This window comes from Phaseolus vulgaris, chromosome 10, assembly GCF_051622355.1.
Source record: "Phaseolus vulgaris cultivar YP4 chromosome 10, ASM5162235v1, whole genome shotgun sequence".
Lineage (NCBI taxonomy): Eukaryota > Viridiplantae > Streptophyta > Magnoliopsida > Fabales > Fabaceae > Phaseolus > Phaseolus vulgaris.
Genome location: NC_143507.1, coordinates 34,956,053 through 34,973,513, shown reverse-complemented (window position 1 = coordinate 34,973,513; position 17,461 = coordinate 34,956,053). Strand labels below are relative to the sequence as shown.

At 35.3% G+C, this 17,461-nt stretch overlaps 1 protein-coding gene and 1 pseudogene across 1 annotated transcript; one reads left to right on the top strand and one right to left on the bottom strand.

Annotated features, from left to right (window-relative positions):
- Positions 1–971: 971 nt before the first annotated feature.
- On the top strand, positions 972–3,131 carry LOC137819390 (gibberellin 20 oxidase 2). Its single transcript, XM_068623225.1, has 3 exons — positions 972–1,737; positions 2,098–2,419; positions 2,603–3,131. The coding sequence occupies exons 1-3, from the start codon at positions 1,211–1,213 to the stop codon at positions 2,864–2,866; spliced, it is 1,113 nt and encodes a 370-aa protein (XP_068479326.1). The 5' UTR covers positions 972–1,210; the 3' UTR covers positions 2,867–3,131.
- A 5,803-nt stretch (positions 3,132–8,934) lies between these two features.
- On the bottom strand, positions 8,935–17,021 carry LOC150024751 (uncharacterized; annotated as a pseudogene).
- Between the last annotated feature and the right edge of the window lie 440 nt (positions 17,022–17,461).

Below are 17,461 nucleotides of genomic sequence, written 5' to 3'. Positions count from 1 at the left end.
TATTAGAAGTGAATTAAATTTAGTGTATTCTACTAATATTATTTTTAATTGATTAAGAATCTTCAATAAAATTAAAGATAAAAAGAATTAGAAAAATAAAAAAAAAGAAAAATTACAATAAAATTATTAAATAATTTTTTTTAAAAAATAAAAAATAATTATTTATTATACTAATTAAATTAGATACTATTGATTAAAAAAAATTATTAATATTCAAAGTAGTTTCTATTTTTAATCAATAGTTTCTAAATTAATATTAATTAACTACTAATATTTTATCGTTTCTAAAATAATATCTAATTTAATTAATATAGTAATTAATTATTATTTTTTAAATTAATTTTTATTTAATCTGGTGTAGTGAAATAATGTGATGAAGAAAGTAAAAATTAAATTATGCAAATATCATCCATACCACTTTTACAACATTAATATTAAGTTAGTTTAAACAATATTGAGTTCAAACTTTTTAAATAAGACTTTTGATGTGGATTCTTTAATTAAAAAATATATAATTGAAAAAGAAACCTTAAAAAGAATTTATCATTTAAATTAATGTAAATGTGAAAAACTTTTGAGAAAGAGGAGCATGCTAATGCTAATGCTAATAGTTGATTGAATATATCGTCTATATATGCTAATAACTTATATTTAAGTTATTGATCAATTTACAAGAAAACAATAGTTAATGTAATATAAATGATAGTTTGACCACATTTTGATCCACTTTAACACTAATCTTATCTATTTTACACTAAAAATTTATTATTTTATTTAAGAAAATAGTTGTAGAGTGATTGTTATATAGCATGAAAATGAAAATAAAGAAAATAATGTGATTTAGAAATAGCTAATGAGTGATGCTTATGATATTAGTTGGCACCAATAAGAAGAAATGGCACACCACTTGTAAGAAGGGAATAGTGGCACGTAAGATCTCCCTATAAATATTGGTGAGAGATTTGATAAAAGAAGAGTGTGATAAAGATAGAAATCTAGCAAAACAAACTAATAAGATTCTCTCATATCTGTTCCCCGACTTCCCCAATGAATCCTCTTGGCCTTTATCTACTCTCTACTTCACCACCTTTATAATAACCTCTTCCTTTGTCTTTCCCATTCACTCAAACTCTTCTCATCTCTCTCATATCACTCACTCTCTTCAACCAAACCACTCTTCCTCTTTTCTCTTTCCCTTCAAACACTAGCCATGTTGATCCCTCATCCATCAATGCTACTTGCATCACAAAACACCAACATGGAACCACAACAAATCAACTTACAGGCTCCTACTCCAAACCAGTCAAACATACCCTCTGAGTTCGTCTGGCCTGATAATGAGAAACCATGCCTTGAACCACCAAAACTCAAAATTCCACCCATTGACATGAAGGGCTTTCTCTCTGGAGACCCAGAAACTGTGTCAGCCATTTGTGCTGAAGTGAACGCGGCATGCAGGAAGCATGGCTTCTTTCTTGTTGTCAACCATGGTGTTGACAAGAAGCTCGTAGAGAAAGCTCATAAGCTCATAGACACTTTCTTCTGCATGGAACTGCCAGAGAAGCAGAAGCTTCAGAGAAAACTTGGAGAACATTGTGGCTATGCTAATAGCTTTATTGGAAGGTTCTCCTCCAAACTTCCTTGGAAGGAAACACTTTCTTTCCATTACGCCCCTGATACCAAAACTGTTGAGGACTATTTCCTAAATTCTATGGGGGAAGAGTTCAGGGAATTTGGGTAAGATTTACTCAATGCACTTTTCTTTCTTATAAAGTTCCTAAGTTTTTAGCTTTTAAAGCTATTCTCATTACTCACTTTTCTTCCTTCTCATAAGATAAATGCTTGTTTTACACAAGCTGACAAATCTTATCAAAAACATTTCACTCTTTACACACACATAAACTAAAATCCTTTCTGTTAAAACTCCTTTACACAGATAAGGTAAAATCCTTTTTTGAGTTAGCTACAGCTTTTCCTTTTGTTCTCTCTTTCTCTATTTCTCTTCTATCCTTTACACACATGCATGCACACACACATCTCAAATCTTCTTAGCCTTTTTTTTCTTCTTGTTTTATACATATTTTTCTTTTGTAACAGGAGTTTCTTTCAAGAATACTGTGAAGTGATGAGCAATCTGTCTCTTGAGATCATGGAGCTGCTGGGAATGAGCCTAGGAGTGAGCAGGGAATGTTTCAGGGATTTCTTCAAAAACAATGAGTCTGTTATGAGGTTGAATTACTACCCACCATGCCATAAACCTGAGTTAGCTTTAGGAACTGGACCTCATTGTGACCCCACTTCCCTAACCGTTCTCCACCAAGATCAAGTCGAGGGCCTCCAAGTGTTTGTCGATGGAAAATGGTGCTCTGTCGCCCCAAAAGAAGATGCTTTCGTTGTCAACATTGGCGACACATTTATGGTAAGGATCATATAATTACAAGGTTGACGTGTTGCTTTTTGCATGATAATGGACATTACTAATAATTGATATGTCTTGTAGGTCCATAATGTCCTTAAACAATCACCTTAATTACCACACTTGACATACATACACATACATCAATTACTACTTAAGATGTTGTCTGGTTTATCTTTCTTTCAGGCTCTTTCCAATGGGATATTCAAGAGTTGCTTACATAGAGCAGTTGTGAACAACCAAATTGTGAGAAAATCTCTTGCTTTCTTCCTATGTCCAAATAAAGACAAAGTGGTCAGTGCTCCAAAGGAACTAATTACCGTGGAGAATCCAAAGAAATATCCAGATTTCACATGGCCAAATCTTCTTGAGTTCACACAGTTACATTACAGGTCTGACCCTGAAACACTTGATGCCTTCGCCAACTGGGTACTAGAGAAGAACAAGTGAACAAGGGCCCCCACAAGTGTTCCATGCCCAACAACACTCTAAACTCAGCTTTAACTTGTTTCTGTTTGAGTGAGGAAGATGACATCATATAAAGTGAAAGAGGGTGTGGTTGGGGGAATCCAATATGTGCAAATGGAAGAACTGAGGCCATCTTTGTAGGAATAAAGAGTTCATACTGTGTATGAAGTTGTTACTTTTTTAGTTTCTCTTAGTTTTGTGTTTACAACTTTTAATAATTCAATAAAATGCTTTGCATCTTGTCTCATCAGAATTATCAGATATGTTTTATGCCAAGTGTCCAAAAACTTCAGTCATTAGTTTAATTAATTCAACATGGTCCAAAACTCTTGATGGATACTGCTGGCATGACATGAAAGCAACTTATCCTTACATATTCACTAGCTACCAACTTCTTTTTGGGACTTAACAATTTTTATTTTCAATGTGTAGTTTTTACCAAACAAATTAGTATTTTGGGTCTATGCTTTTCTCTAAAAGCTTTAACTTCACATAAAGAAAATTAAAATCAAGTTATATGTATTTCTCTTTTATATAATTTGAATCTGGATAGAAATTAAGATAAGTGTTTACCGGGTACAAGTATGAGTTATATTAAAGTTTTATGAGTTGTTAGTAGATAAAACTAAGCAAAGTAATTAATAATACTAAAATGACATGTTAATTAGTTTATTCAAGAGTAGAACCAAAAGTAATAAAACACAAAATAGAGTGTACTTTCCTTCTGACCCATTCACTCACCAAACATTCACTTATTAATAAATCATGAAAATATGCACTCACACTTTTGATGATGTGATCCATCTTAAGCTGTATCTTTGATTAGTTAATACCTTATCTAGATATAATAATTTTTTATCAGCATATATATATATATATATATTAATTCATAAATGTTCTTCCCCTCTTGATAACTTGAACTTGAATGTTAGGAACTCAAATGTAACTGATTTATCAATCAATAAAAAAATCACCTTAAATTGATTCATGACAAGCATAGACATGCCTATGACATGTTTGTTAACTCTCAAAAAATAAGTTAACTGGTGCGTTGTTTATTCATTATTATTTCTTCTTTTCTGCATACAAATACTAATTGAGATTCTAAATTAACAGTCTTTCATTTGTGTTTTAGACAACTATAATTTTTTAATTAAAAAATTAGAAGTTTAAACATGCATTTGGTATGAGTTTTTAGTTACAAGTGTGATTTTTCATTATATATATAATTATGTTTAGTAAAGTTAATCTATATATTAGTTAAAAATTTAGAAGTTAAAGGTACAAATTGTTCAAAGACTGCTAAAATTTAAAATTATTGTTTTAAAGTTGAAATATTAATTAAAAAAAATTAAAAGTGTTAGTTAAAAACTAAAAATTGTTAACTTGACCTATTATAGATATTTAGTAAAATTCTCTAAAAGGAAATGTAAGTATTCATTTTCTAATGTTCACTCTTAGTACCATGCATAACAACTTCCAAAAAAATCACTAGTTACAACAGAACATGAGATTGGTACGTCTAAAGTTTGAGAAAGAAAATCTATAACATGCATTTGAATTTTACTAACAATTTAAAACCTATTCTACAACTACATCTAAATTTATTATAATTGCACATGTTATGTGAGGTACTGTACACTTTCTTTTTAATTTATTTATTCTTTTGTAAATAAAAAAACAACTACCCAGGATGAAACCTTAATAAGTTGAATAAAAAATTCTTTAACAAATATAAAAATTTGGATTTGTAAGGTTTAAATCCATAAATGATTTTTCTATATATCTAATATAAGTTTTGAGTTGATAATCAATCAATTCATCATGCACTATCTTTTAGGAACACTAAGATAGCTTATCTCTAGTTATATACATTCCCTTTTGTTAATTAAACATGTTTTTGTGCTTTTGTTTTGTGAAAGGAGTTAGACAACTTTATGAATATAAACTAAGATTGATTTAAAGATTAGAGTAATTCAAATGTTTGATGTGACACTAATTCAACAAGAGTAGGGTTCCATCAAGTGGAATGATCAGCAATAGGGCACACATTATTATATAATTAATTGCACGTTAAAACATGTATGTTCTGTGATTTTTCTTGTGAAGAGTGATGAATGAAGAAGAAACATTGGACCGTGTTGCATTGCTAGAAACAAACAAAAGTTTCCTGCTAAGGTTATAATTACTTAGTTGCATGCAGTGTCCAACTTGTTATTAAAGTCATATTTTGTCGTGTTGGATATAAAAGCACCAATTGACTCCAATCCCCAGTCGGTGAAGTTTCAAATTGTGTGCCACCATTTTTCACTTAAGATATCTTTATTTATGTGTGGTCGTTATCATCTCACAAAACAAATAATTCATTAAATAATTTCATCATTCATGCTTCACAGGTTTCAAATTGAGTGCATGAGTTTGATTTCAACTTTTTGAAAATGATCAAAAGCATTCATGTTTTAATTTTGATTGAGACGTAGTCAAACACATTCAAACTAAATAATTAATTCCATTAATCATGTTATTATATTCAAAAACATGCTTTTTTTAAAGATCTTGATTAAAACATGAAAATTTCTCATAAAAAATGGTCTAAAAACACAAATGAAATGAAGAAAAATAAAATAATAATGAATAAATCAACACACCAATTAACTTATCTTTTGAGTGAATGATTCAGAAGAAAGTACATTCTATTTTATTTTATTTTGTGTTTTATTACTTTTGGTTTTACTCTTGAATATACTGATTAACATATGTCATTTTAGTATTATATTAATTACTTTGCTTGGTTTTCTCTACTAACAAATATAACTCGAACACTATCTTAATCTTCTATCCAGATTCAAATTATGTAAAAGGAAAATATATATAACTTGATGTTAAAGCTTTCTAACAAAAAAAACAATATACACAAATACTAATTTGTTTGTTAAAAACTACACATTGAAAATTAAAATTGAAATAAAAATTGTTAACTCCCAAAAAAAAGTTGATAACTAGGTGAATATATCACTGAAAGAAGTTTCTAGTATTCACCACTCTCCACGAGAAGAACAACAGAACATACATGTTTTAACGTGCAATTAATTATATAATAATATATATGCCCTATTGATGATCATTCCACTTGATGTAACCCTGATTTTGGATTACTCTAATCTTTAAATTAATCTTAGTTTATATTCATAAAGTTGTCTAACTCCTTTCACAAAACAAACGCACAGCAGAAACGACTAGCCTTCCTAATTCAAAAGCATGTTTAAACAAAAGGGAATATATATATATATATATATATATATATATATATATATATATTAGAGATAAGCTCAAAATTATTTAAAGTATTTATCTTATTGTTTCCTAAAAGATAGTGCATGATGAGTTTTTATCTTTAACTTCTAAAGTTTTAACTAACATATAAATTAACTTTATTAACACATAATTATATATAATGAAAAATCAGGTTTTTTATCATGATGGGGTTATTTTTTTTTTTATTTTTATCAAAATGGGGTCCGTTTAAAAAAATTACAAATTTAGGCAAGTCGTGTCAATTCTCAATTAGGCACGACTTCTGCCATGTCATACTAAAGTCGTGCCAACTTTGCACGACTTCAACCCTGTCATACTGAAGTCGTGTGGCACGACTTCTACCCCATCATATTGAAGTCGTGCCAAGTTGGCACAACTTTTGCCACGTCATATTTTTTTTTATTGTTTATATATTGGGTGGTAAGTGTAACATCCTTAGTTTTACCCATATATAATATAATAAAAGTAAAACAAGCAATATCTAATTACAAATAACATATACTACTCATAGGGATTTAATATATATACATCAAAAGTTTTAACAACCAAACAAAACATTTAAATAAAACTATCTCATTCTCCAGCTGTTCACTAAGGAGCTCTATCACCTGAAATCTCATCTGCTCCCATGTAAAACAAGATCATCACAGATAAAGAAACAAATACAAACAAATAACAGGGTAAGCTATCTATATAAAAAGTTTTGACACTTGACTCTACTTCCGGAAGACTCGTGTATTGAAATTAGCATCCAGAGACCTGCACCTGTCATACTACTGCTGTGAAACCCACACAGCCATGCACATAATTATCTCAATATCTCATCATCTTCATATGACAGGGTAAATCCATTTGATATGCTCTGATCAGTTCTTTCAAAGAATCAGCCAAATGGACCTCCTTCGACTCTCACCAACTGAATAACTTCATCTATTTGATTCCATTATATCAGTAGAGTCAGGATCGTCTCATTCACAGGACACTCACAAATCAATACACCTTAATAACAATCTCAACATGGTATTTCCTTTCCTGAAAATACTACGTCTTGATCACACTTTAACCTCATTACATACATCATTTAACATATCAATGCACCACTCAATCACTTCATATATATAAACTTTCTAAACAATCCAAATATATCTCAAACTTTACTTAAAACACATAATTAATTCCCATAACAGATTCAAAATCAACCATTCCAGTCAATATATTACTTTACTCTTCAAGAGAGACAATCCTGCAAGCAAAAACAATTGGAATTGGTGACCACGTCACCTCCACATCCAGAATCTTCTAACCTAGGGTTTTATTGAAAATAATAAGACTAGCTTCCCTTACCCTGAGATGCTCACTAAGAGCTCCAAATCTACCCAAAAGCTTAAAGGTAATTAACCTGCACCACAGAGTCCTAATCAAAATCTAACTATATAACTAGGACCTTGAGTTAACAGAGATTAACCCTAAAGCTAAAAGAGTCACATGTAAAACTCATGTAGACAACCTATCAAGTTCAAAATTTGACTCAAAGAAAAGGGCCAAAAATGAACTTACTCTATTTAGGATTTTGATCGGGCAATCTTGTAGAGTTCATTGACAGGAGTTCAATGACAGACTCCGATCGTCAAACTGATAACTGAGGATGTCAGAATCATAGAGAGAAGGAGAGGAAAGGAAAAGGGTACGAAAATAAACTTACTCTATCAGAGATTTTGATCGGGCAGTCTTGTAGTCTTGGCTGCCAGGAGTCTAATGGCGTACTCTGATCGTCAAACAGATGAACGAGGAGGTCAGAATCTTAGAGAGAAGGGAGAGGAAAGGAAAAGGGAAACTTTTAGAGAGATGGTGGTTATTTTAAAATGAAACCTGGATAACTGAATTTTCTATTTATATGTCATTTTCATTTTAATAATAAAATATTCAGGTATCATTTAAAATATATCACTTCTACTCTAAGGTTATTTTCTAGATCCTTACATTCTCCCTAACAAGAAAAATTTTCGTCCCCGAAAATTGACTTACCAGAAAAGAGATATGGATAGGTTTCTCTAATGGTTTCTTCTAATTCCCAAGTTGAATCACTAGATTTATCATCCCACACCACCTTCACCATACTGATGGTCTTGCCTCTGAGCTGTTTACTCTGATGGTCTTCAATCCTGACTGGTTTTGCTTCAAAAGACAAGTTATCCTTGATTTGCACATTATCCACTTCCAACACATGACTAGGGTCTGGGATGTACTTCCTTAGCTGTGATACGTGAAAGACATTATGCAGGTTTGCTAATTGAGGAGGTAGAGCAATCTCATAAGCCACTGGACCTATCTTCTTTAGGATCTGATATGGTCCAACAAACTTAGGAGATAACTTCCTTGATTTGATAGCTCGTCCTACACCTTTGGTTGGTGTCACTCTCATGAACACATGATCTCCAGCTGCAAACTCCAAAGGCTTTCTCCTCTTATCTGCATATGATTTCTGCCTACTTTGAGAAGCTTTCATTTTGTCTTGTATCTGTTTCACCTTCTCAGTGGTCTGTTGACCATCCTTATACCAACATAAAGGAGTTCTGCATTTCCTCCCATACAAAGCTGCATATGGTGCCATCCCAATACTGGCATGATAACTATTATTATAAGTAAACTCCACCAGAGGCAACATCTCATCCCAACTTCCCAGATGATCCAAGATACATGTCCTCAACAGATCTTCTAAGGATTGGATCGTCCTCTCAGACTGCACATCTGTTTGAGGATGATATGCAGAGCTCATTCTCAATCTAGTTCCCAAAGAATCTTGTAAACTCTGCCAAAACCGTGAAGTAAACCTAGGATCTCTATCTGAAACAATACTAGAAGGCACCCCATGCAATCTTACAATCTCTTTGATGTACAATTGTGCCAACTTAGTCATAGATATTCTCAAATTAACTGGAAGAAAATGAGCGCTCTTCGTCAGTCGATCAACTATTACCCATACTGCATCATGACCCCTTACTGATCTTGGTAAATGAGTAACGAAATCCATAGCAATGCTATCCCATTTCCACTCAGGAACATCTAACTGTTGTAACAAACCACCAGGTCTCTGATGTTCTACCTTTGCCTTCTGACATGTTAGACATGTAGCAACATATAGAGCTATTTCTTTCTTCATGCAAGACCACCAAAATGACTCCTTCAAATCTTGGTACATCTTATTCATACCGGGATGTAGACTAAGATAACTCTTGTGACCCTCTTCTAGGATCATTCTCTTCAGTTCTTCATTTGCAGGTATGCAAATTCTGCCATTAAATCTTAAGATTTCATCTTCTCCCATCACAAAGTCTTTAGCCTGATCTGTACCTAGTAAATCCATAGTACGCTTCAGAGTAGGATCCTCTAACTGCTTTTCCTTTATCATTCCAAGAAAATCATTAGTTATAGTTAACTTACTACAACTAATATGATCAACATGAAATTTCACTCCTAAATTTAGATCTCTGAATTGCTCAATCAACTTTTGTTCTTCAATCATCATGGTTGACACCTGTACTGACTTTCTACTCAAAGCATCTGCAACTACATTAGCCTTCCCTGGATGATACATCAGTTGGAAATCATAATCCTTCAAAAACTCCATCCATCTTCTTTGTCTCATATTCAACTCTTTTTGATCAAACAAGTATTTCAAACTTTTATGGTCACTGAACACCTGAAATTGAGCTCCATATAAATAATGCCTCCAAATCTTCAAAGCAAACACCACAGCTGCCAACTCTAAGTCATGAGTTGGATAGTTTCTCTCATGAACTTTGAGTTGCCTTGAAGCATATGCAACTGGTCTTTTCTCTTGCATCAAGACACAACCCAAACCCTGATGTGAAGCATCACAGTAAACTTCAAAAGGTTTTCCTGTATCAAGAATCACTAACACCGGAGCACTAGTTAACCTTTTCCTCAGCTCTATGAAACTCTCCTCACATCTGTCAGTCCAAGCAAAAGGTTGATCTTTGCGGGTTAGTTGAGTCAAAGGAGCTACTACCTTGGAAAAATCTTCAACTTGCTTCTTTAGTTCAATCAACTCAGTTGGAGCCATTCTGTAAGGTGCCATTGACACTGGCCCAGCTTCAGGTACCAAATCAATAGAGAATTCTACTTCTCTCTTAGGAGGTAATCCAGGTATTTCTTCTGGAAATACATCCATGAAATCCTTCACCACATGTATACTACTCATTTCTTCTTTATTCTTAACTTCCATCTGAGTTAAAATTACAAAACACTTTGATCCTTCTTTCAATTCTGACCACACCTGCTGAGCAGACATCACATATGACTTCTTGGAATCTGAAAACACTATTTTCTGTTGACCACAATCTATGACAATGTGATTGGCTGATAGCCAATCCATCCCTAAGATAACATCTAAGTCTTGAAGAGGTAGACAGATCAAATTTATTTTTGAACCTGCGTGCCTCTACTATTACTGGACATTCAGAGCAAACTGTAGAGGTCAAAACTTTTCCTGATGTTGGTGTAGAGACCAACAATTCAAACGACAACTCCTTTACTAGAAGACCCAACTCCGCTACACATAAACTCGACACAAAAGAGTGTGTCGCTCCAGAATCAAATAAAACTTTCACATATCTACCAGCTATATAACATACACCTTGTACCAAGTTACCTGACTGAGATGCTTCAGCTCCTGACATAGCAAACACCCTTCCAGTTGCTTGGGGTCTACCACCTCCTCCTCTTCCTGACTGCAAGTTACCTCCAGGAATTATCCTCCTCCTATTAGGGCAATCTTTTGATAGATGTCCTTCTTTCTGACAAGTATAACACTTTCTCTCTGATGAAAGTTGAGGACAATCTTTCTTCAAATGGGGTCCAACACAGTGATAACATGTGGGTCTCCATGGTTGTTGTTGCTGAAACTGTGGTAGAGATGTTCCTGTCCTATGTTGTGGAGGTCTAGCATAAGGTTTATGTTGTTGATGCTGCACCTTGGCCTTCCCACTGGAAGACCCTCCTTGGTGTGATCTGATCACCCTGGAATCACCATTTTCCAGGGTCTCCACCATCTCCGCCTTCTCCACCAAGGCGGGAAACTCTCTAATGCACATAGGAGCTATAGTCTTCTTCAGCTCATGTTTTAGACCTTCTTCAAACTTCCTATACCTCCAAGCCTCAGAGGTAGCTTGGGTGTAGAATTTGGCTAGGTACTCAAACCTAGTAGCATATCATAAACATGGCCAATAGCAGTAAAGAAGGCAATAAAAGAAATAGCTAAAAGCCAGAACCGTGAACACAGAGAAAGGGTGAAGGGAAACTTTGAGAGAGAGAAAGGAAATTTCATAGATTGATTAATGAATGAATGACTACAGTGTTGCTCAGAAAATAAAGCAATATAGGCACATGTAAGAGCCCAAAGGCCCACAAAGGCCCAAAAACAGAAAACAGATAAAAAAGGAATGGTTGCTGTAACAGAGAAAACTCTAAAAATACAGTAACAAAAATATATTTTAACATCCCCCCTCAAGCTGGGAATAGATATTCTTCATTCCCAGCTTGGAATATAAGGCATTGAACATCTTGGGTGGTAGAGGTTTCGTGAAAAAATCTGCAGTTTGCATGGAGGAGGAGACAGGAAGCAACTTGATCAGTCCTTGATTGAGTTTTTCTCGAACTACATGGCAGTCAATCTCTATATGCTTTGTTCGTTCGTGGAAAACTTGGTTGTGAGCAATCTGTATTGCTGACTGACTATCACAGTATAAAAGGGCAGGTTGAATGAAGGGAATTCGAAGATCTTGTAAAAGGTAGGCCAGCCATTGAATTTCGCATGTGGTAGCAGCTAATGCTCTGTACTCTGCTTCAGAGGAGCTTCTTGAAATCGTTTGCTGTTTCTTTGATTTCCAGGAGATCAAAGTCTCACCCAAATACACACAGAAGCCCGTGATGGATTTTCTGGTCTCGGGGCAAGTGGCCCAATCTGAATCGCTGTACGCTTTGATCTGCACAGGAATATTGTTATGGAGAAAGATACCAGCACCAGGTGAGGCTTTTAAATATTTGAGAACATGGTAAGCTGCCTGAGAATGAATGTTGGTAGGTGCAGATACAAAATGACTGAGGTGGTTGACAGCATAGGCAATATCTGGGCGTGTATTGGTGAGGTAAATGAGGCGTCCTACCAGTCTTCTATAGGATGTAGCTTCTTCTTCATTGAGTCTTTTTCCTTTATCAGCAGTGAGGCGAAGGGTATGTGCCATGGGTGTGGGAGAAGGAGCACAAGCAAGCATACCAGTTTCTGTAAGGAGATCTAAGGTGTATTTTCGTTGACTAAGGTGGATACCAGTGCTGTTCCTTGCAATTTCGAGGCCTAGAAAGTATGTAAGATCCCCTAAATTCTTGATGCAGAAGTGCTGATGAAGCAAGGTTGTGATTTGATTAATTTCAGCAAGGTTGTTCCCAGTTAAGACTATGTCATCCACATAGACAAGAAGTGCAGTTATTTTCTCTCCATCATGTTTCAAGAAAAGAGAGTGGTCAGCAGTGGAGATATTATAGTTATGAGATTTGAGAAAATTGGAGAGTTTGGCATACCATTGGCGTCCGGCTTGCTTGAGGCCATACAGAGACCTTTGGAGTCTGCACACTTTATTCCTATTTGCTACTGAAAAGCCAGGGGGAAGCTTCATGTAAACTTCTTCATTTAAGTCTCCATGAAGGAAAGCGTTGTTCACATCCAATTGCTTAAGGGCCCAATCTTTTGCTGCAGCAAGAGCCAGGAGAAGCCTTAAAGTGGTTAGCTTTGCTACTGGTGCAAACGTATCTAAGAAGTCTAGACCCTCCATTTGATTGTAGCCTTTCGCTACTAGCCTGGCTTTATATCTTTCTATAGTACCATTTGAGTGATATTTGATCTTGTAAACCCATCTACAGCCAATGGCAGATTTTCCAGGGGGAAGATCTGTAATGCTCCAGGTCTTATTAGCTGCAAGGGCTGCTAACTCATTCTGCATTGCTTGGACCCAAAGAGGATTCTGAATGGCTGCCTCATAGTTTTGAGGCTCATCATGAGAAGAGATAGACATTATGGTATATCTAAAATCAGAGGATAGGGAATTGAAATTAATGTAAGTTTGTATGGGATACTTGGTACTAACCTGATTACTGCTAGTCTGGAAATCTTGCAAATAGATTGGTATCCTTCTATTGCGGTCAGATCTTCTGAGTGTGACAGCAGGCACGTCATTGTTACCAACACAAATATCATCATTTTTATCAGGAAAGCTATGGTCATTATGCAAATTTATGTCATCATAAGTTTGAGCATAGTGTTGTGGTATGGGAAGCGAAAGACTGTTGGGATCTTTTTCATTTGTCAAAGAATATGGAAAACAATTTTCATAAAAAACAACATTTCTGGAGACTTCAATTTTGTGATTTTTTAAGTTTAGAAAGACAAAACCTTTGGTGTGTGGTTTAAAGCGAAGAAAGACACCAGGAACAGCGCGGCTGTCCAGCTTCTTTCTATGAGCAGCAAGAGTAGAGGAATAGCACAAACAACCAAAGATACGCAAGTCAGAAATGTCACACAACCTTCCATGCAATTTTTCATATGGTGTTCCATTTTTGAGCAAAGGAGTAGGCATACAATTAATTAAGAAAACAGCATGTTGGACAGCAAAATTCCAGAAATTAGCAGGGAGTTTTGAATGAAAAAGGAGAGATCTTGTAACATTTAAAATATGTTGATGCTTTCGTTCAACAACACCATTTTGCTCGGGTGTTTCTATGCATGAAGTTTGATGTAAAATGCCCTTTGAAGCAAAAAAATCTTTCATCCCAAATTCAATACCATTATCTGTACGAATAGATTTGACTTTTGTTTGAAAATGATTTTCAACGTAAGAAACAAAACTCACAACATTAGCTCTAACTTCAGACTTATTTTGCATAGAGAAGATCCAAGTAAAACGGGAAAAATCATCAACAACAGTGAGAAAATATCTATGGCCGTGCATGGAGACAGCAGAACAAGGGCCCCATACATCCATGTGAATTAAATCAAGAATATGTGCAGAATGAGTAGTGCTAAGAGAAAAGGGCAGTTTCTTTTGTTTAGCTTGATGACAAGCATCACAAAAATAAGATTTTTCAACAGATATATCAGGATAGTATGTTTGTAAAATCTTTAGTCTCTCATCAGAAGGATGACCTAATCTTTGATGCCAAAGACCAACAGTTTTAGTTATACAATTCAAGAGAGGAGGAACATGCTGTGAAATAGATCTATCTAAACAATATAAGCCACCAATCAAATCAGCTGAACCAATCCTGTCTCTGGTTCTGCTGTCCTGTATGATACACTTGTTAGAGCAGAAAGTTAAATGACATTGAAGGCAAGAAGTAAGTTTTGATATAGAGATTAGATTGAAAGAAAAAGCTGGAACATATAGAACATTTGTGAGGCTAATTTTGTAATTGAGATTAACAGTTCCTGAATAATTGGAAGTAACATAGTGGCCATTGGGTAATTTTATGAGAATCGGATTGATACGATGATAGGAGGCAAAATCAGATAAAGTAAAACAAACATGATCTGTTGCTCCAGAATCTAAAATCCAAGTATATTTATTTAATGAAGTAATCTTTAAGGCATGTGTGTTACCTGCAGAGCTAGAGTCCCGGTCTTGTTGACTTGTATCAGCAGCAAAAGACCCAACCTGATTCACTTGAACTTGTCCAGCAGATGTGTTTGCTTGTTTGAGAAGGTTGGTTAGGATTTGATATTGCTGATGAGTAAAATGAGTATCACCATTCTCATTGTTGTTGGAATCATACTCCTCTTGGGTGGCAATGTTGTTGACAGAATAATTCTTACCATTTTGGAATTTGTAACCGGGTGGGTAACCATGCTTCTTATAGCATGTATCAACAGTGTGGCCAGTTCTGTTGCAGTGTGTGCAGACCTTTCTATTACCATTGTGATTAACCTTTTTCTCATTCTGATTGGGAAAACCATGTTTCTTAAAACACACACTATCACTGTGACCATTCTTACCACAAAAGGAGCAAACAACATAAGACTGTACATTATTCTTGTTAACCATGGGTTGAACATTCTTCATATTAGCAATCAAAGCATGACTACTCAATTGTCGCTCTTGTTGAGCTACTAAAGAAAAAATTTTTGATATAGGTGGGACGGGGTCCATTAAAAGGACATGGGATTTAACGTTGCTATACTGATCATTTAGACCTCTCAAAAACTGCATGGCTTGGTCTTCTCTTTTTCGTTGAGAAACAATAGAGGAAATATTGCAAGTACAGTTCTTGCAGATGCAAACAGATTCGGGTCTGAAATTCTCCAACTCATCCCAAATCACCCTTAATTTTGTAAAATAGTCGGTTATTGAGAGCTCACCTTGGTTTAAGGAGGATGCCTCCATTTGGAGGTCAGAAATGCGTGAGAGGTCACCTTGAGAATATCTTGTCTTGAGATCGTTCCAAATTTCTACAGCTTTGTCCATCCAGACGATGCTTTGACGAATGGGGACGGAAACAGAGTGGACCAGCCACGAGACCACCATGTTGTTGCACCGATTCCATGCCGAAAAGGTGGAATCCGACCTTGCTGGTTGTGTAGCGGTTCCATCGACGAACTCGAGTTTATCCTTAGCGCTTAACGCCGTGAGCATCGACCGACTCCATGGATGATAATTGCTAGGGTCCAACACCGGGGAGACAAGAGGAGTCGCTGGATTCTCGCTTGGATGAAGATACAGATAACCTGGGGCTGATTTCTCTTCTTCCTTCTTCATCCCGAGAGGTAAATCTGTTCAAAGGAAACCAAATCAAGGATTAAGATTAGAAGAAAAGAAAAAAACAGAACAAGAAAAGAAACAAGAAATCAAAGGAAAAAGAGGAAGGGCGGAAGAGTGAAAAGAGAAGGGAAAGAAAAAAAGGAAAGGGGAGAACGGATCAATGGAGAATCAGAGATGAGACGCAGCAGAGCTCTTCCAAGAAGAGCTCTGATACCATCATAAACATGGCCAATAGCAGTAAAGAAGGCAATAAAAGAAATAGCTAAAAGCCAGAACCGTGAACACAGAGAAAGGGTGAAGGGAAACTTTGAGAGAGAGAAAGGAAATTTCATAGATTGATTAATGAATGAATGACTACAGTGTTGCTCAGAAAATAAAGCAATATAGGCACATGTAAGAGCCCAAAGGCCCACAAAGGCCCAAAAACAGAAAACAGATAAAAAAGGAATGGTTGCTGTAACAGAGAAAACTCTAAAAATACAGTAACAGAAATATATTTTAACAGCATATGCATTCACTGACATCTCTCCCTGTTCCAACATGAGGAATTAAGCTTCCTTTGCAAACCTTGCACTATCTGGAAAATATTTCTCTAAAAACTTCACTCTAAAACTCTCCCAGTCTAATACTTCATCTCTGGCTTCCATCATCTGTTGAGCTCCCATCCACCAGAACTCTGCTTCTCCAGACAATAAATATGTAGCAAATACCAATTTCTTATCCTCAGGGCAGGAGGTTGCCCTAAAGATCTTCTCTAAATCTCTTATCCATTGGTCTGCTTGGTCAGGAGTGGCATTCCCAATGAACTTAGGTGGGTTGTGTCTCATGAACTCTGTCAGTCCCATCTGCTCCTGAGACTGACTGACATGGGAAGCTGTTGCACCAGATCTAGCAGTCTCCCAATGATGCATTGCTGCCTGGTGATTCTGAGCCATTGCCATATTCTGTTGTTGGATAGCATTTGCCATCATCTCAATAGCCCTGGCAATCTGGTTCATCTCAGAAGAAGGTTGGGGAGGGTAGGAGGTTTAGGAGTCATGCTATACAACAGAAAAGAAAGATGTAGGATGAATCTAAAAAATCATAACTATGTAGTTTTACTAACAAACTAACTAAAGCACACATAAACAATCTCATAACCCTTAGGTCTCCTAAGGTTCGAACAGCTCTGATACCATAATGTAACATCCTTAGTTTTACCCATATATAATATAATAAAAGTAAAACAAGCAATATCTAATTACAAATAACATATACTACTTTTCATATGTGTATCTCAAAAGAAATATCCCTCTTCATAGGGATTTAATATATATACATCAAAAGTTTTAACAACCAAACAAAACATTTAAATAAAACTATCTCATTCTCCAGCTGTTCACTAAGGAGCTCTATCACCTGAAATCTCATCTGCTCCCATGTAAAACACGATCATCAC

What these genes read in the sequence shown, in the direction of transcription:
- LOC137819390 (XM_068623225.1), top strand. Translation starts at nt 1,211, where the DNA reads ATGTTGATCCCTCATCCATCAATGCTACTTGCATCACAAAACACCAAC. An exon ending in GAAGAGTTCAGGGAATTTGG is followed by an intron (nt 1,738 to 2,097) that starts GTAAGATTTACT and finishes CTTTTGTAACAG; the next exon opens with GAGTTTCTTTCAAGAATACT. An exon ending in ACATTGGCGACACATTTATG is followed by an intron (nt 2,420 to 2,602) that starts GTAAGGATCATA and finishes TCTTTCTTTCAG; the next exon opens with GCTCTTTCCAATGGGATATT.